Below are 16,934 nucleotides of genomic sequence, written 5' to 3'. Positions count from 1 at the left end.
TACACACTGGACCTTTAAAGCTGGTCATACACTGTAATTTTTGTGTCAATGTTTGACCTGCTTTAAATGTCAAGAAACCTCATTTAGATACAAACAAAATACCACTGGCCCACTGACATATATTTTTACATTAAGACTCAGCACTCAGACTAAATGAGTGATATTTTTTGCCTTGTATTCCCAGAAGCAGAAGCTAAAGTCATTACACCTCTTTTCAAATTAGTCACAAGAGTCCACACGCTGCTGTGCAGAGATACTTTAGGAACAAAAATGTCACACTGGCCTTTAAAGGGAGAGGAGAGGTAACACCCCACCCCACAATACACACACACACACACAAGCTCCTCAAACAGCTCAAACCCTAAACACCTGAACCATCTGTCTGTATTGCAAGGCAGAAATCAAGTCAGAATATAAATCCAAAGCACTATACACATGCTTTCATTGAAGACAGAAAAATGTACCAGCTCAGTGCAAAGGTAGCTAATGTGCGCTCCCTGTCAGTGACAGAGACAAAGTCCTCACATCCAGACTATGAACAAAATAAAAATAACTCTGTGGATTTAAATGTGAGAGCTGACACTGACTTCCAACTGCTTCAAACTTTATGCTTTAAAAAACTAAACTTACTTCTCATCCTGTAAAACATCTCCTAAAATACCCCAAAAGAGTACTTCAGGAGCAGGCCAGTTTCCTGAAAGTGTCTGCTACACCTGCCAGTGTGGGCTCTTACCAGCATCAGTAGAGGCTGCACAGGAAAATGATCCACACAGTAGTAGTCTGGAAAAGCATTCTGGTCCAGGTTGGACTGGCTCCCAGTGGTCCTCAGGCCCTTGTCCGAGCCACACACCTTACACATGGCCGCGTTGCCCATGGTCCAAAGTTTACAATTCTATCCCATCAGAACGTAAAGGAATCTAAGTGAGTGCATCTAATCACTCTGATAATCCACTCCCTGCCCCTACTTCCCCTACCCTCCCCCTAAAAACCTTACAGGCTACCATCCAGAGGGGGGCCCCTCAGTCCGGCCCAACCTCACTTCCCTTTGGCCTCAGCCTCAGCGCTCCTGTCCCTGTTGCACCACTTGACCGGACCTGTTGTCCTGTTACCACCGCCAGCACAGTGCAAGCTCTTCCTCATTGCTAATTCCAGCCCTCTGACCATTGACCAACACCCCCTCCCCACTCCACCAAACAGGCTATTTTTACACCCACCAGCCCAGCTATGCATGTAGAGAGGGAGCAGAGAGAGGGTGGTCGGCATAGGGCAGCATGCCAAAACAGGAAGGGGGAGGGGGCATCACTCACTAATCATGGACTGATATGAAACTTATTAGCAGATAATTTGTAATCATATGCAGTGTTCATCAAATCAGACACTTTATATTCCAAAGAAACTCTCCGTTGAAACCCAAAATGATATTACAAAATATTCATATATATCTTGAGATAAGGGCAGTTTTCCAGTTTTGTCCCTCAATGGCACCCCTGCCCAAAGACAGCCACTGTTGTGTTGTGACCAATACTTCAACAGACTGACACAACGTCAGATTTACACTGGATTGTAAAATCAAATCTAATCAAGTTTATTTATATAGCACATTTAAAACAACTAGAGGAGACTAAAGTGCTGTACTGAAGTGCTGCGTAATTAAAGTGCACCGCACATCGATAGCAAATAAAGGACAGTGAAATTGTAGTAAAAAGGCTCAATGAAAGCAATCCAAAGCAATATCAAATATTTATAAAAATGTAAAACAGACACAGAATAAAACATTTAAGAACAATATAAAATAAAAGATTATGAAATACTAAAATCCACTAAGAGCAACCAAAAGCAATTGAAAACATGTACAACTTGAGTATTACAGTACAAGAGAGGTACAGCATTTTAGTAAAAGCAGAAGGCTATTCTAAAGCTTTGGAGCTGCCACTGCAAACACTAGCTATTTGATGTTGAAGAAAGCTTGCTGGCTATTTGATAGTTATTTCTTTGTTAATATTTATTACTCATATCACCACTTTTCTGTCCCTGCCTTTTACTATAGCTAGCAAGCTATGCACAAATGTAATGTTTCTATTCTCAGTCTGGCATACGAAGCTCTGAATTGGTTGATTGTTTCTCCAAACAGCTAAAACTGCCATCACTGAGCACAACCCCAGACATTTTTAATCGCTGAACTTATATTTAAGTGTCCTGCACCATTCTGTGGTGCCCAGCCCATGCTTACAATACTATACCCAACAAATTATAATGTACAGTTCCACAAATTCAAGATCCAGTTTTCATGACCAAAATGTATTTTTATGTTATACTATATTATATTATATATGGACTCTCTGTCTTAATTGCAATGCATTTTCTATAAACACATAAACACTGCTCTTCCTTTATATCTGCCTAGGTACATGAAGGTACCAGTTCTGAGCTCTCCTTAAATTCAATATTATAAACAGTTCTGTGTAGTAATCGTCCTTTATTTGATCATTTCTGAGCTTTGGTTTATACCAAATCTTCTCTTTCCATTGTTATAGTTATGAAGCAGTAGTAGTTTTTGTTTGACTATATCTATATCACACTTAAAATTGTTTCTGGAGATAAAATGTAAATCAGAAACAGAAAATATTACATAAACGTGTTGTCCAAGGATGACTATGTGCTCTAACCCAAATAAAGATCTTTCCTTTAGAATCTGAACAAGGCAGTTCCACAGCTGAACTATTTCACATCTTTGCTTTACAAGACAGGACTCCCACCCCGTGTCCCCTTCAATAGCCCTCTTAGCCGTATATAGCAGTATAAATCTGAGATGTGGGTAAAACCAGGCTATTACAGAGGTAGTCCAATGTTTTTTTTCCATTTGATAGTGGCACATGAACTCAATAAACTGACAGATTAGCCTTCATTGTCATGATTGTAGTCCATGCCAGTCATTCTCTCCATTGGTTGGTGGATAGTTGTTAGCTAGCAAGCTATTATTAGCAGTTTTAGTTACTATTCTTCTGGAGTTTGTGGCAGTTAAAAACATCTTCAGATACTCTGGAGGAAATGTGCTAAATCACGTGTGGATTATATCCAGATACTGCAGACTTAACAAGCATAAATGGGGTCAAAAGTTACAATCTGTATATTTTCACAGGCCTAAATTCCAATGATTCTAGTGTCTGTACAGACGTTCACTTCATTGTTTTGGCCTGCAATAGATGGATTGATTTGGATGGATTTGCAGTCTGACTAACATGATCAACCTCTCTCACTATCTGAGTATGAAAGGAGTTCCTTACTACAGTGAAAGAGCTGAAAATAGTATCAGTAAATAAATATCAGCCTAACCCTAGTACATATACACTGGTAAATAATACTGTCAATGTGTATCCCCCTGCTGGTTGCCATGTTTACTGTGTGGTGTGGCTCCTTTAAGGTTACATATACAACCAGGGTAACCTGCCTCCACGCGACCTTTTCCTAAATGCCTTCACCCAGACTGAAAGCTAAGCCATGCTTTTTACTGCATGCTTGCTGAACACCTGCTGAAGGTCTTCTGTAGCTCCAACACGAACTGTTTGGAAAAAGTAAGAGTGGCTTTGTCCTTATGCAACAACACTACAGGGGCAAACAGTGAATTCGTATCACTCTCTGGCATTAAAGTCTGGCACAGCAGATTGGCTACAGACTGGTTAAATCTGCAAATATGAGTACTGGTGGTCATGATATTAATGACCCCTACTGGTGGCATACCCGGCTTTTCACACTTGTCTATTCCCCAAAGTGACTTATCTTCAGCATTGTGACCACTAGACCTTATGTCATGGACTGTCTAATGGAAGCAGGCATGGTGTTTTGCTAATGCAGATGTGTGTCAGACTGTAGCCCAGAGCAGAGCTGCATCGATTCAGTTGGACTGAATGCAAATTAAAGTCACACAGACCTTTTCATGGCAATTGATTGGTTCACAGGATTAATGCTGTCTAATAGAAGCTTCACATCTATCAGGTCCCTACATGTTGGTGTATGTTGGTATTCATCTTGTGCGCATGTATGTGTCCTTGTCTGATGACATCAGGGAGGTAAATGTTCCCATTATCTTTGCAGTCTTCTAGGTCACGACTCACACAATACTCTCACTGTGGAAAATATCACCCAAACAATTCCCATTCACTGAATATGTTAGCGTAGGGAGAAAGACTCCTTATTGTAGATAGTCACAGAAACCACATGAGAGAGCAGCTTTGGAGTTTTCTATGAATGAGTGAATATAAACTGAGTAAGCAAGCACATGATCATGACATTTACAATATCTGACAAAATCACACTAAGCTTTGAGGTTGAGGAGAGGACATGTTTTACATAACATATCCACCAAGTCTCTGAAAACTGAATAACGTGCGATGAAAAACAGAGCTAAACCTTTCTTTCTCTGGAATTGCTGACAAACTCTTTGTCCTCTGAAAATCTAAACTGATGGTGATTAGGGCATGAGCAACCATTTTGATTATTTGCACCCGAGGCCTGTTAAGTGAGGCTGTATAGTATATGGCCTTCAGCTGCAAACCGGTGTAAGATGTTGGGGCCTGGTTCTCTACTGCAGATGTAAGTTGAGATGAACGACCTGCTTCTCTTATGAAAATATCAGGACATCTGAATAGGGTGTAGGCAGGTGGTCATGTTTCATAGCAGCATTATATTACTGTACATGCACACAAGCACACAAGCACACACACAAACACAGGCCATATAGTTGCAGTTTGGTTTAACAAGGTAAAAGTATCTCAGAGACTCTAAAGATCGGACGGAAGGGTTAGGGTTAGGGTAAGTTAAAAATAATATTTGCATGATTGGTTTATATGATTTGTTGATCTGATTTGTTTATGTCTGCCTGTAATAGATGGTGATGTTTCATCCAATCATCTGCCAGTATCTTTTGAACGTGCCTGCCCTTTTCAGTTTCCGACAGTGACTTCCCAGATGGTTCTGTGTATTACTATGTTTTTCCCTTTGTTGTGTGAAATCTTACTCATTTTTCAAGGACAATGGTGCTTTGTTTTTCTTCACTGAGAAGTTTGTAGCATGTAGACAGGCTAGCAAGGCTACCACAAAGTAGCCCATTGATGCCTTCGGCTGTCAATCAAGTAACCCTTGCCTTGCAGGTCGTAGTGAGTGCAATGGGACAACAAGCAGGAAACAACAACAAAAAAACAATTGCGATAAAACCATTAAAACGTACCTCTGTCACATGCTAAAACATGTAACAGAAGGACAAGTAGAGGAGTCCTAAAGTCAGCAAACTGACTCAGTAGCCTAATGTCAATTACACAACAGTATGTATGTAAGGTTTGCTAACATTAGGGAACATTAGCCACCATAAGCTACTGGTCATACTACACAACATAAGGCAAGGTCAGCAGAATTTCTGAGTATATTTAAGGATGTGTTTTATTGCTTATGAGTTTAATTTGTAAGGGAAAGAATGTGTTATTTCATCTTTCAAATCTTGAGTAGTCTTGCTGTAAGAAAAAACATTTTAAGGGGCAATTAACAACTAAATGACTTTCTAAAATGTAAATTTGTAGTGAGTGCACACACACATTCATGCTAAATGCTAGCACAGTCAAAATTTGGCAGAGACAAACATACACACACTGTACCATTTGGCTCTATCACTAGTTAAAATACACACGATTAGGCATGGCCTTCCACACTTTGTCACATAACAAGCCTTTTTAGTTTCATTAACCTTCTCCTGGATGTAATTTACTTAACGTCTCCTCCAATCTCCTCTCTAAACAGCCATCATCTGCCAAAACACACATCTAATTAGGGTAGCCAGCGGACTCGGCTAAGGGTGTGTTTGATTTGAAGGTCAAAGCTGGCGCAGGACAGGTAGGTTATACCATTTCTTTAACTGATCACAAGTTAAAACAGGAAACCAATTTCTCCGCAATGCCCACAGAAATGACCCCCTCCTCTCCCCTCCCCTCCCATCCCACACAACCCTCCCCTTCGTGCTGCCGCTGTGGTTTGGTAATCCACTGGGCGGGGCAGGCATAGACAACAAATGCTTTTAATCTGTGATCGACCATATGGCTCACTGGCTGCGGGAGGGAGGAGGGGCGTTGGGTAAAGCCACTTGTACTGCATTATGTTCCCGCTGTGGGGGAAAATGTGATGTGTGTGTACTGTAGTATGAAAGGGTTTACTGGCAGTAGAAAGGGAAGAGACATGTTTTGGTTTGGTAATTTAGGGTGTTATACGGTTGCAGCTAAATGCTAACAAAGGGTTAAACACATTCTGTTTGGATGATCTCCATTATAATTCCATATAAAAGAAATCACATACGTATGCTTTATTTTATACATTTCCTTGTATGAAGTACAGAGTTAAACTAGAATGAGAATGATTTTTTTTTAATGCTAACATATGACCAACAGTATATATGATCACACATATGATCACAGCTAAAGCTGACACTAGCTTAGAGCTGAACAAGTCAGGGTTTCTACTCTTTTTCACAAATACTTTTCCAAGACCATCTCAGCAAATTTTCAGGAGTTTTTCTTGACAGTATAAGACAGAACGTGCTTATAAACAGTCGTGTGAGCTGCGATTTTGGGCAAATCGACTACATTAATAAGGCCAAAGCCTACAAGTAAAGAAAATTCATCATCATCAAAAGTTACAGTGGTTATTGCACATACAGTTCACGTCACTGTGCATGTATTTATCACAGCAACAAGATATTTGATCATTAATAGGCTGTATGCATGTTGATAAGAGAATTTTGCCCGCAGCTCTGGACAAAATAGACCCAAAAACATTCACATCCACTTTACATCTAAACCTGTTTTAAAGTGACGATTTATCATACCAGCAGTCACATTTAACACAAGAAACATACCTAGGTTTACAGAAGGCAATCTGAGCGAGGGGCTGAAATACAAACATTTCCAGGACAACATAGATAATTTCCAGGATATTTGGCTATTTCAATCTATTTCCAGGTGTTTAAATGACTGGGAAACTAGTCTCTAAATTTCAGCTTTTCCTGGGTTTCCAGGACACGTGGGAACATGCAGCCCATGTAGCAGATTAAATAATTTTAGCCCCATTTAAGTGAGCGGAAAGCTAAACCGGAAGTTAGTGGCTCCTAAAGTCTGTGAGTCTATTGTGCACTTGCTCTATGGGCCACATAATGTGGAAGATTCGGGTAATTTATCAACCTTTTTTGGCTTTATGCGCCATTGAGCAGCTCCATAGGAATGAACATAGCCCCGCCTCCAACACTATATCCAGATCTCCCTTAATACATCCATGGCTTGTAATGCAGCAGGGGATGCAGACAGTTATCCAAGCAAATACAAATCTGGGATTTAATATTTACCATACTGCATCACGCACATTACTGCCACATGTAGATATATGTATTAATCAGTATTAAACACACAAGTACACTCTGTCTCAACCTGAGATTTGTACAGCAGGGTCTGTCCATAAGGAACAGTATAACACAAAAAAAAAGAAAACATGAATTATAGAAGTTGGAGGCCAGGTTGCTATGGAAACAGATTTGGAAAAGGTTTATGCATGGATTTTTCTTTTTCTACAAAATAAAAGACATAAAATGGCTTCTACTGTGTCAAACCTTAGTAAGACAGACATATCTGACGTTATAAGATATGACTGACAGGTTGAATTGAGAAAAGAGCATTTTCCACCTTGAATAAATACAAAGCTTGTAAAAAGCTTCTTAAAAGCCCATTTCTACATGGTAAAAAGCAGTCTGCAGCTTAATACGTTGTGAAATCTGATAAGAATTTTACCTTTACTGTGATCGGGATGCAATAGCGTCTCCCAGGTCAAGGGAAGCGATGCAGGAATACATGCTACATGGAACAGGCATCTGGCTACTTTTTCTGTGTTTTTTAAGGTATTAAGAGCCAGTGGAGAAGCTTTCTAGCACCTGACCATCGTTTTGCACTTCATAACATTTTTGGAATCCCCTGAAGTGATGTTGCTGTGTGGAATCTATTCATTTTTCCATTGCAGAGGAAGGGCTCGTCTGTTGCTTGTGTTAATGGGAAGAAGCAGTGTTAGCTGACTTTTTCAACTTACTGGCTGGGTTTTCTCTGAAGAATTTGGTCAGGCTGCACGGATTGCATTTACACCGGGCTGAGATCCAATCACAATGCGAGCCAGACAACCTAGAGATGTGATCTGGCAAATTGTATTGAATTCCAAATGCAATATATTTGCACTCTTTTACACCTGCATTACATTCATTGTTCCTTGTCCTGATAAGAAATCCAAATAAAGATTAATGTTAACAAATTCTGTTGCCTTTGTTGCTGAAGTTAGAAGCAGGACTGTTTTTAAGTACAATGAAGCAAGGTCAAGTTGAGTCCTGAAATATTTTAAACAAGTCAAGTACTTTGTAACAAAGTGCAGATTGCTGGCAGTTGTGTTTATCAAGTTTTTTGGCATGCACAGATCTAATTATTAACCTTTCAGCCTGAGCAGCCATGCAGGACCTGTCTGACACCATCTTATTTTTATTGTTCTATGATCCTCTCTTGGAAGTCTCAAGTCAAGTCTCACAGCAGTCCTAAGACAATGTTTTTTGTGACTTGAGTCAGAAGTCTAAAGATTCAAGTCTACAGCTCTGCCTATGGGACACATTTTGTTCAGAATTCTGTAAATATTCAGCATTTTAGCATGTTCTGCACATGTTTCTGTGGTGTGTGGCAACTTAGCAAACATCTTACATTGGTGAATATCTGAAGCGTTTCTAACTGATGGCTATAAATTAAGCTTTTATGTCATAGTATTTAGGAAACTCCAGAGATTTCGTGTTGAGTTTCTGTTCAATCTTGCTACTTAACACATTATTCATTTACTCGTGTGGAGAAAACACCAATTGACTTTGACCTTGAGTGCAAGAGTCAAACCACACCAGACTGGTGCTGCTACACTATCTGGCTGGTGCTGGACGGTATGATGGGACAGATGTTGTAGAATTAAGCAGTATTTGTAGTCCTGCAGCCTCGGTTTGTCCAATCAGAAATGTGCGCTGGGGACTCCCTGGAACAACCAGCTGCTTGACTCAAACACTGACTGAATTTCCAGCTGGCACTGACCGACACCATCCCTACATACATACACACCATGCATACAGTACACATATGTTTCACAGATTAGCATGGTGACCCAGTGTGAAAGAGATTGTTTACCTCCAACATGACCCAGGTCATATGTGACTGAAGAGTTCCTGGTCTCCAGTACTATCCAATACTATTTTTATATACTACTTAATGGTACCTATATGGTCACAACTTATACAATTGTTTTCTCTGCCCTTTAAGTTTTGTTATTCATCTTCTTTTTTGCTCTATCATTTTACTATTTTTTCTCCCTCTGGTGTCCCAGTTTATCAACATAGATCATTAAACTTTCATCACATCTTCAAAACAGTGGCCCAAAAATACCTACAGTTAGCCAGAGACACCAAGAGAAGAGGGCAGACGGAATAAATCAGATCCCTAAGGTAAGGATTAAACAAACCCCTTTCAAATATTTCAAATCCAATTTCAGATATTTTGAAACTAATCAAAAAATATCAAATCCCCCAGAACATATTTCAAACTAAACGTATAAAACTAATTTTGTAAATTGCTGAAATGGTTCAAATGGGACTCCTTTATGTCTTTATTTGATAGCCAAAATTAGGGGAGGAAATTAGGGGAGCTGGAGATGGGGACATGCAACAAACTTATTTTTATGTAGCTGATGACTGATGACTGTTTAGCTTATATTGTTGGAGTGCACCTTTAAGTCTTGTTTAGGGTTAAATAATTCTCATCATGTAGTGAGAATATTTATTGCTGATGTGTACATTTTAAACAAAAATGTGGTGTATAGCTTCTAAATGTCTCCACTTGTCATGCCATTCTGTCTTTAAGACTCTCTGACACCCTGAAGGACAAACAGTGACTAATCAGCAAACACACATACACACACTTGTAGGTACCGATGTTGGTGCCTGGACTTGATCCAGTGGGGCAAACTAATCTCAGTGAGCCTCTCCACCCCTGCTCTGTTGAATTGAATTGGTGCGACTATCGCATTGTTCCAAGCCTTGCAATCTTAGCATATAGCATCTCAAAAAGCCCCACAGAGAAGAAACTGGTGTGTGGAGGTATGATGAACCTGCCTAAAATAGCAGACCAAACACCCACAGAGCTGTATGAGAGATGAGAAGAAGAACAGCTCTGATTGGAGAAGGAAAAGACAGAAAGAGAGAGACGAGAATGTGAAAAGTAAAACACACACACAGTCTCCAGGTAGTAACACTAATATCACACCTCTTGGCACCAACTCGTTCAGCCTGGAGTTCAGACGCCATGCTTGTCTTCTGTCTTGGCATTAAATTCAAATTAACGCCTCATGCTTAACCCCTCTGTTGTATATACTTCCTTTTCTTCACTTAAAGGGAAACTTCTATATTTTCCCAATGTCTGTAGCCCTAGTGAGGTGTGTTCCACACCTCACTAGGCGCTCATTGGCCCTTGTCAGCGGCATAACTACGTTGACTCAGCGGCGTAGGCCATCGGTGAGGGTGCATAAATGAAATATCTCAAAACCTGCTATCTGGCCAGATACCACTAGAGGTAGGTGAGGACGCGAGGTAGAGCTGTCTATAGCACTGTACTATAGTCAGAGAGAGTTTTGATGCCAAACCTCAAGGGCCAAATTCCCTAAAAGTGAGTGTAATTAAGACCTAAAGTAGCTAAATCTTGTCTTCTGAGAAAAGACGTTGAGGCAGATAGCTTTTTCCCAGGAGGAGTCTGCTCTCAGGCTATAAGCTCCTTTGGGTGATCTTTCCCCCTTGCATAACTGAGCCACACAATCATCTGCTATACTGCACTGCACTTCCAACTTTGGGACACATCACTGAGATGATTAGTGTCTGACTGGTCTTACGTGCTTCAGTTTTATCAAGAAATCATCAGATTGACAGATTCAAACATTCGTTCTCTCTGAAGATCTCATGAAGACCCAGATGGCCTTTAACAATGGGCTCTATTGTTAAATTGAAAGGCATACAAGAATAAGTTTACATTACTTCACACATTACGTAATCTACAGTAGAAAGCCCAAGAACAGACCATCATGGGTAACTAAAAACCCCAATGTAACTGCAACGACTGCTTGTCCTCCTCGTGCTACACTGCCATGATACAATACTATTACCCAGTGCGTCTCTGCACTTCCAGGGTAGACCCTGCTGTTACTCTCTATAGTGGATTCTCCCTCTCTTGGTTGCCATGGCAATAGGATTGGTATCTCTCCCGAGCTGCAGTGTCCCATCGTGCCACAGCAACCAGATTATAAATGCTCTAATCCTGGATTTTGCCAATCCCAGTTCGGCATCAAGTAGTGGTGCATGCTCAACATTCATGTTCCATCAGTGGGGTGTGTAGGGCTTAAGTGAACATTTTGAGGTTGGGGGGGAAGCATCATGGAGCTACAATGAGTTAAAAGGGCATTTTCTAATTCAGTTAAACAGCAGTTGTGTGTTTGGAATTCCACCCAAAAAAATGTAAAACAAATGTTTCTGTTGTAAGAGAGTAAACCTTTCTTTTTTAGGTTTTTGGTTTGATTCAGTCGAAGTAAAATATCTAATAAACAAGGGAAAGGATGCAGAAAAAAATTAAACCATTCTCAGTTCCCAGAGATGATTACTGTAGTAGGATGATTGAAATACAGTAACACACTGTGAACATAAACAGTTTACAAACATGCTGCCTCAATCTCCAGTGGATCAGAAGATAGATCCATAGATAGCTGGAAAGGAGGTGAGGGGGGGTTGTTGAAGGCAGTGATTAAGATCTCCGCCACAAACATTTCCCCCTAAATTGCATCAGCTGAGCACCCAGCTGTGGCCTGAGATTAGATGTAAAAACAGACAGGAGAGCTTTGCCAGCAGGACAGCTAAATAATGTAATGCTATGGAGGAGGGGCGGGGGGTCGGGGGAGCATCCAAACCAGCCCAGATGGAATGGGCTTGGTAGCAAAAGAACTACACCCTACTTTTGGTCAACATTTCCATACACACTGTACTGGTAGTTCATGGGATGCCATTAACCCAAGCTAACTCTAATGTGACTTTTTTTAAAACCATTCCATGCTAATCTTCCAATGCAAGCCCATTGTACCATAGGTACCACTATGCTGTGAGGTCAAAGTTCAACTAATTACAGCTCTGAAAACAAATATGCTGACCTCTATGCTGACCCTTGCATCTAAGGCCATTCTGGCATTGACAGGAGACGGAAGTTATGACACTGTAAAAATGAATGGAGGAAAAGCTATTTTTATGTGTCTGAGCTGCCGAGAGTTATGTGACTTTAAGACCTCAGAAGGCTGATAATGAACTAGGTGGTATGGTGTGTTGACCAAGGAGCACTCCTGAGATGTCACTTTCTGGAACAAGGTTTTCAGAGAGTTCAACCTAAGCTTGTGTTTGAAGACCATGCTTTTTCCCTAGATCCTGTAGACTGTGGGTTAAAAGAGTAAATAGTGCTCACTAACCATGTTTCTATCCAAATGCATCGCAAATTTGAACAGAACTGTCAAATAAATCAGCAAAAGAAAATGCGAATGAAGCTCGTTTCCATCCACTAACATTATATGAGGAGTAGGTAGGGTCAATTTTCCAGTCGGAAACCCAGAAGAAGAGGGCACAACAAGAAAAACATGCAGGAAACAGGATGTACATTTGACATTTATGTTTTCTATCATGTAGTAATATGAGAATGGTTCCATCGGGTCTGTGTGGAGTGATCATGGATGTATTACAGAGCCATGGTAGTGAAAGGTGGCTGTCAGACATTTTTCGGAAAAAGAATGTCCATCTCCGAATAGGCGCATCTATTTCTCAAGAAAAGGAAAAGAACACCTCAAGCGAGCTTAAAAACTTAGAACTTAGTTATTTCAAATTTTGCTGTTTCCATCCACCTTCAGGATTCCCACATGTCCTGGAAAACCTGAACATTTAGAGACTAGTTTTCCAGTCATGGAAATTTGATGAAAATTAGCCAAAATCCTGGAAATAATCTATGTTTTCCCAGAACTGTTTAATCGTATTTTAGCTCCTTTAGATAAATTCTGACAACACTGAGCACCTACCTGTAATAGTATTGTAATATAGTACATCATGAACTCCTTCACAATAAAAAAGAAATCAATATTGCCTGTATTGTCAATAAAAACTCCTGGAAAATGTCTGGGAAAGGTCCTGATATGATAAAGAGTGGGGACTCTTCTAATGAAATACTTCAAAATGCACATAAGTAGGACATGCATTCACTGGCTACCTTGACGGAAATGGTTTGATAGCTCTTATTTTGAAATGGCTTTCACTTTCGGAAGTTAATCGAGACATATGCAAGTGCACATTTTCCTCCAGCACTCCAAGCTGCTGGAAATGATTAATTACAGTAAAAAAAAAAAGTTCAATTTTCAGTCAGAATTTCATGTTGCTCTCAGTCAGTGCTGCCCACATACTAGAACGAGCTAGAAAGGTGTGTAGAGACAGAGTACCCACTTGGACAACCACAGGTGTTCTAGTGAGTCAGTCACACACTGAGTCAGTCTCACATACAGTGTGATGCTGCACCTGGCAAGCCATTTCAACACAGTTATTTGTCCATTTCTGTGCCCTCCATCTTTCCCCTATATCTTTCAACTGTATCTGGAATAAATACTGTGTGCAGAATCCATTATGAATCACTCTTACTTCAATTTGCATCAAGTCTGCAAACTGTATATCAAGCCTAATAACAGAAAAAGCTCTAAATAATGTTCCAGCTGAGGTCCATTTACTCAGAACCTAACTAATACTTTTAAAAGGTTAAGTCTGAAATGCACTGTGGCGAACACAAATGGCCATAAAAACAACCATGGATTACTACGGCATTGGGGCTCTGTGGAGGATTAGTGGTACACCATCAATCTCGTTATATTTTAGAGATAGAGACAGAGACGAAAAGAAAAGAAAGAGCCAGAGAACAGAAAGAGTTGGATGGGGAAGATTAAGGGAGTGAATTATGTAATCGTTCAATTCATTTCAATTAGGCTCTGGCAGAAGCTTCATAACAACTCCTTAGGGTGAGTCGATCAAGTAATTAAGTATGAAATGTGAGAGCCAAACAAGTTTGTAAGAGAAGTTTGCAGTTGAACAGCTGGCACTGTAGTCAAGGCAACTGCCTCTGGCTGAGAAGTTAAATTCTCTGCAGCGATACTGATGTACACACTGCAGATAATGGAACACTGGTGTCACTTTCTTGCACAAAATACATTCAGTCAATGTTTGCTTGGTTCTTTTTCAATGACACAAACACTGATTGGTTAAATGTATTAAATAGGAGTTAAAAGAACATCTTATAAATAAATGAAGGAGTTATGTGCTTAGTTTTTATCCAAATAATGTTTGGGGAAAACATAATGCCACCATTATCTTCAGTGTATTACCCATAGTATTAGATCTGCTAATCATTCGCAGCCTGAAGTTCTTGTGCCTTGATTAGGCAGCCTGCAGAAGAGATGCAAACTAGAAATGGTGAGTGAGAGAGAGTGAGAACATGCAATAAAGATCCGCTGTCGGAACCGAGCGTTGCCATGACAGTATGCATCACAGCAACTATAGGCCAGCACAGCGGCCCGCAGCCAGCATTATAAACTGATATCCCTTTGCTATCCACGTATTACAGCCACAACTAGAAGGGCAGTTGGAGAGGGCATACCTCCACTAAAGCCAATAGTCTGGACTTCTATGATATGCAAATCTGCACAACATTTGCCTTAATCACAACGGGTTTGTGCAGAAAATCTGGAATTCTGCATTGATCTGAATACCTTATATATACACAATATACAATGATAACAGGTTGGGGCATGCGCAACAAATATTGTTCATTTTGTCATAACCACCGAAACATTACTAATAAATCCGCCCAGTGATTCGGATCTGCTCCACAACTGAATAGATTCTTCCTTGGCTCATTGTTCAACCTTTCAAGTTTCATGAAAATTGGGCCAGTAGTTTTAACCGTAATCCTGATGAGAGACAAACAAACAAACCCGCAAATGCCACAGAAATATAACCTCCTTGGCAGTACTAATTACAGTATGGGTAAGTATAGGTAACCAAAACACTTTATGGTAAATGTAAAGGAAAGGGGGTCATGGTTGTCACTTTGAGGCAAACACTCATATGCAACCAGTCGTCCAGAGCGTGAGAGCAGCACAGGCAGAATAAAGTCATAAAGTCAGCAAACTGACCCTATCTATCTAAACTTTGTTAACATTAGCTAAAGTTAGCCACAATAAGTTATTGGTCGTACCAGACCAAATAAAGCTGTAGTGACAAAAACCTTGACTGTATTGACTTGAGCAATGGTGGGTTTAATTACTGATTATTTCTACTTTTACGTGTAAGAGGAAGAATTTGTTATTTCCTTTTTTAAAAGTTACATTGTGCTGCTTTAAATGAGAATGAATTGATCAAAATCTATCTTCAGTATGGAGACTTACGGAGTATTATGATATTTACTACAGGCACAGGGAAAGAGACAGAGACACTGGCAAGCATTTGCTTTTGTGGACTTCAGGACGGATGAAAGGTGAATGCGCATTTCACAGCTGAGCAGCATCCTGCTCTACTGCAGATGTAGACAGCAGAGAGAGAGAAGGGGTGGGGGGCAGTCAGACCGATGGAGGAATTGTGACGGGGAACATGTTTGAGAGAAGGAGATAACAATCTGGTAGAATCAAAGAAGGTGAAATGTTGCCTGCTTGCAGGGTGTATACCTGCAGAGGAGATAGGTGCACTTGTCAGGATTGTACTGCAGTGCTTGAGCAAGTGCAAGGGAAGACAAAGCACTGTGAGACACAGAATAAAGCTCACATAAGGAAAGGCTTAATTGAAATGCAGGAAGCAGAGACTTACTTTGGACCTGTGTGAGGTGAATAATGATAATAGGGGAGAATAGATGTAATGCAATTGGTATATATTATCTCAATCTGCAATTACAATGTGAAAGACTGACACCAGGCTGAAAAGCCCAGTTAACTTAATTCTTCATGTAAAGAGGTGGGTAAATTAGTGGCTCCACCATGTTAGCATGGGCAAACATTTTCAATGTCTGCAGTATGGATTATCAGCTGTTTCAAACTGTCCTCGTATGAGCTGCCCCAGATGGAGACTAGTCATGTGGCTAGGCTTTACTCAATTACTCGATTCAACCAGAACAAACATGACTACAGGAATCTTTACAGGAAAAATATTGGTCACTAGGAATACTACAATGGTAAAAGACTGTGAAATGGGCACCCGGTTAGCTCACTTGGTAGAGCTGTCAACCATGGACCAAGTCCTGCAGCGGCCCAGGGTTTAAATCTGACCTGTGTCATCCCATTTCTCTACCCCACTTTCCTGTCTATCTCCAGCTGTCACAGTCAATTAAAGGCAATAAAAGGCCAAAAAAATAACTTAACTTAAAAATAAAAAAAAGACTGTCAAAACACTGCCAATTATGCACTCACATCAGCTTAACAACGAGGATGCTTAAAGAGTTCACTGACAAAGCTGTTGTGGTCCTTCCATGTTGTAGGTTGATTGAGTGACACTGCAACTGGTACTGAAACCTGAAATGTCAGTCAAGGTAATTTCTACTTTATGACATGGCTAAACTAGCTTGTGTTTAGACATAACCTCCACTGCAAAAGACACTTTGAGCTTGAGAAATTAGCTAGTAAACAAACCAGCAGAGTAATTTAATAAAGGAGCTAAGTTATTACACGAGTTGGCTAGTGCACAAATCACTAAAATGATAAGTTTAAGTTAGTGACAGATAACATCAACAACAATTTCATCAACA

The 16,934-nt window shown here is 40.2% G+C and overlaps 1 protein-coding gene across 10 annotated transcripts in view; it reads right to left on the bottom strand.

The window, feature by feature from the left end:
• LOC118338487 overlaps positions 1 to 16,934 on the bottom strand; it is a 197,083-nt gene that overhangs the window by 71,818 nt on the left and 108,331 nt on the right. For 6 of the 10 annotated variants that reach the window (XM_035675786.1, XM_035675789.1, XM_035675790.1 and 3 more), the window contains exon 1: positions 734 to 975. The exons of 1 other annotated variant lie outside the window; for it this stretch is intronic. In XM_035675786.1, coding sequence (XP_035531679.1) covers positions 734 to 874 — 141 coding nt within the window. In that variant the 5' untranslated portion in view covers positions 875 to 975. Of the gene's footprint in view, positions 1 to 733; positions 977 to 16,934 lie in introns of those variants that run through there. 3 more of the 10 variants (XM_035675787.1, XM_035675791.1, XM_035675788.1) reach the window with 2 other exon arrangements.

Source organism: Morone saxatilis, unplaced genomic scaffold, assembly GCF_004916995.1.
Source record: "Morone saxatilis isolate NCDOM2014 unplaced genomic scaffold, NCSU_SB_2.0 Contig4, whole genome shotgun sequence".
NCBI lineage: Eukaryota > Metazoa > Chordata > Actinopteri > Moronidae > Morone > Morone saxatilis.
This window is presented reverse-complemented; position numbering and strand designations above follow the sequence as displayed.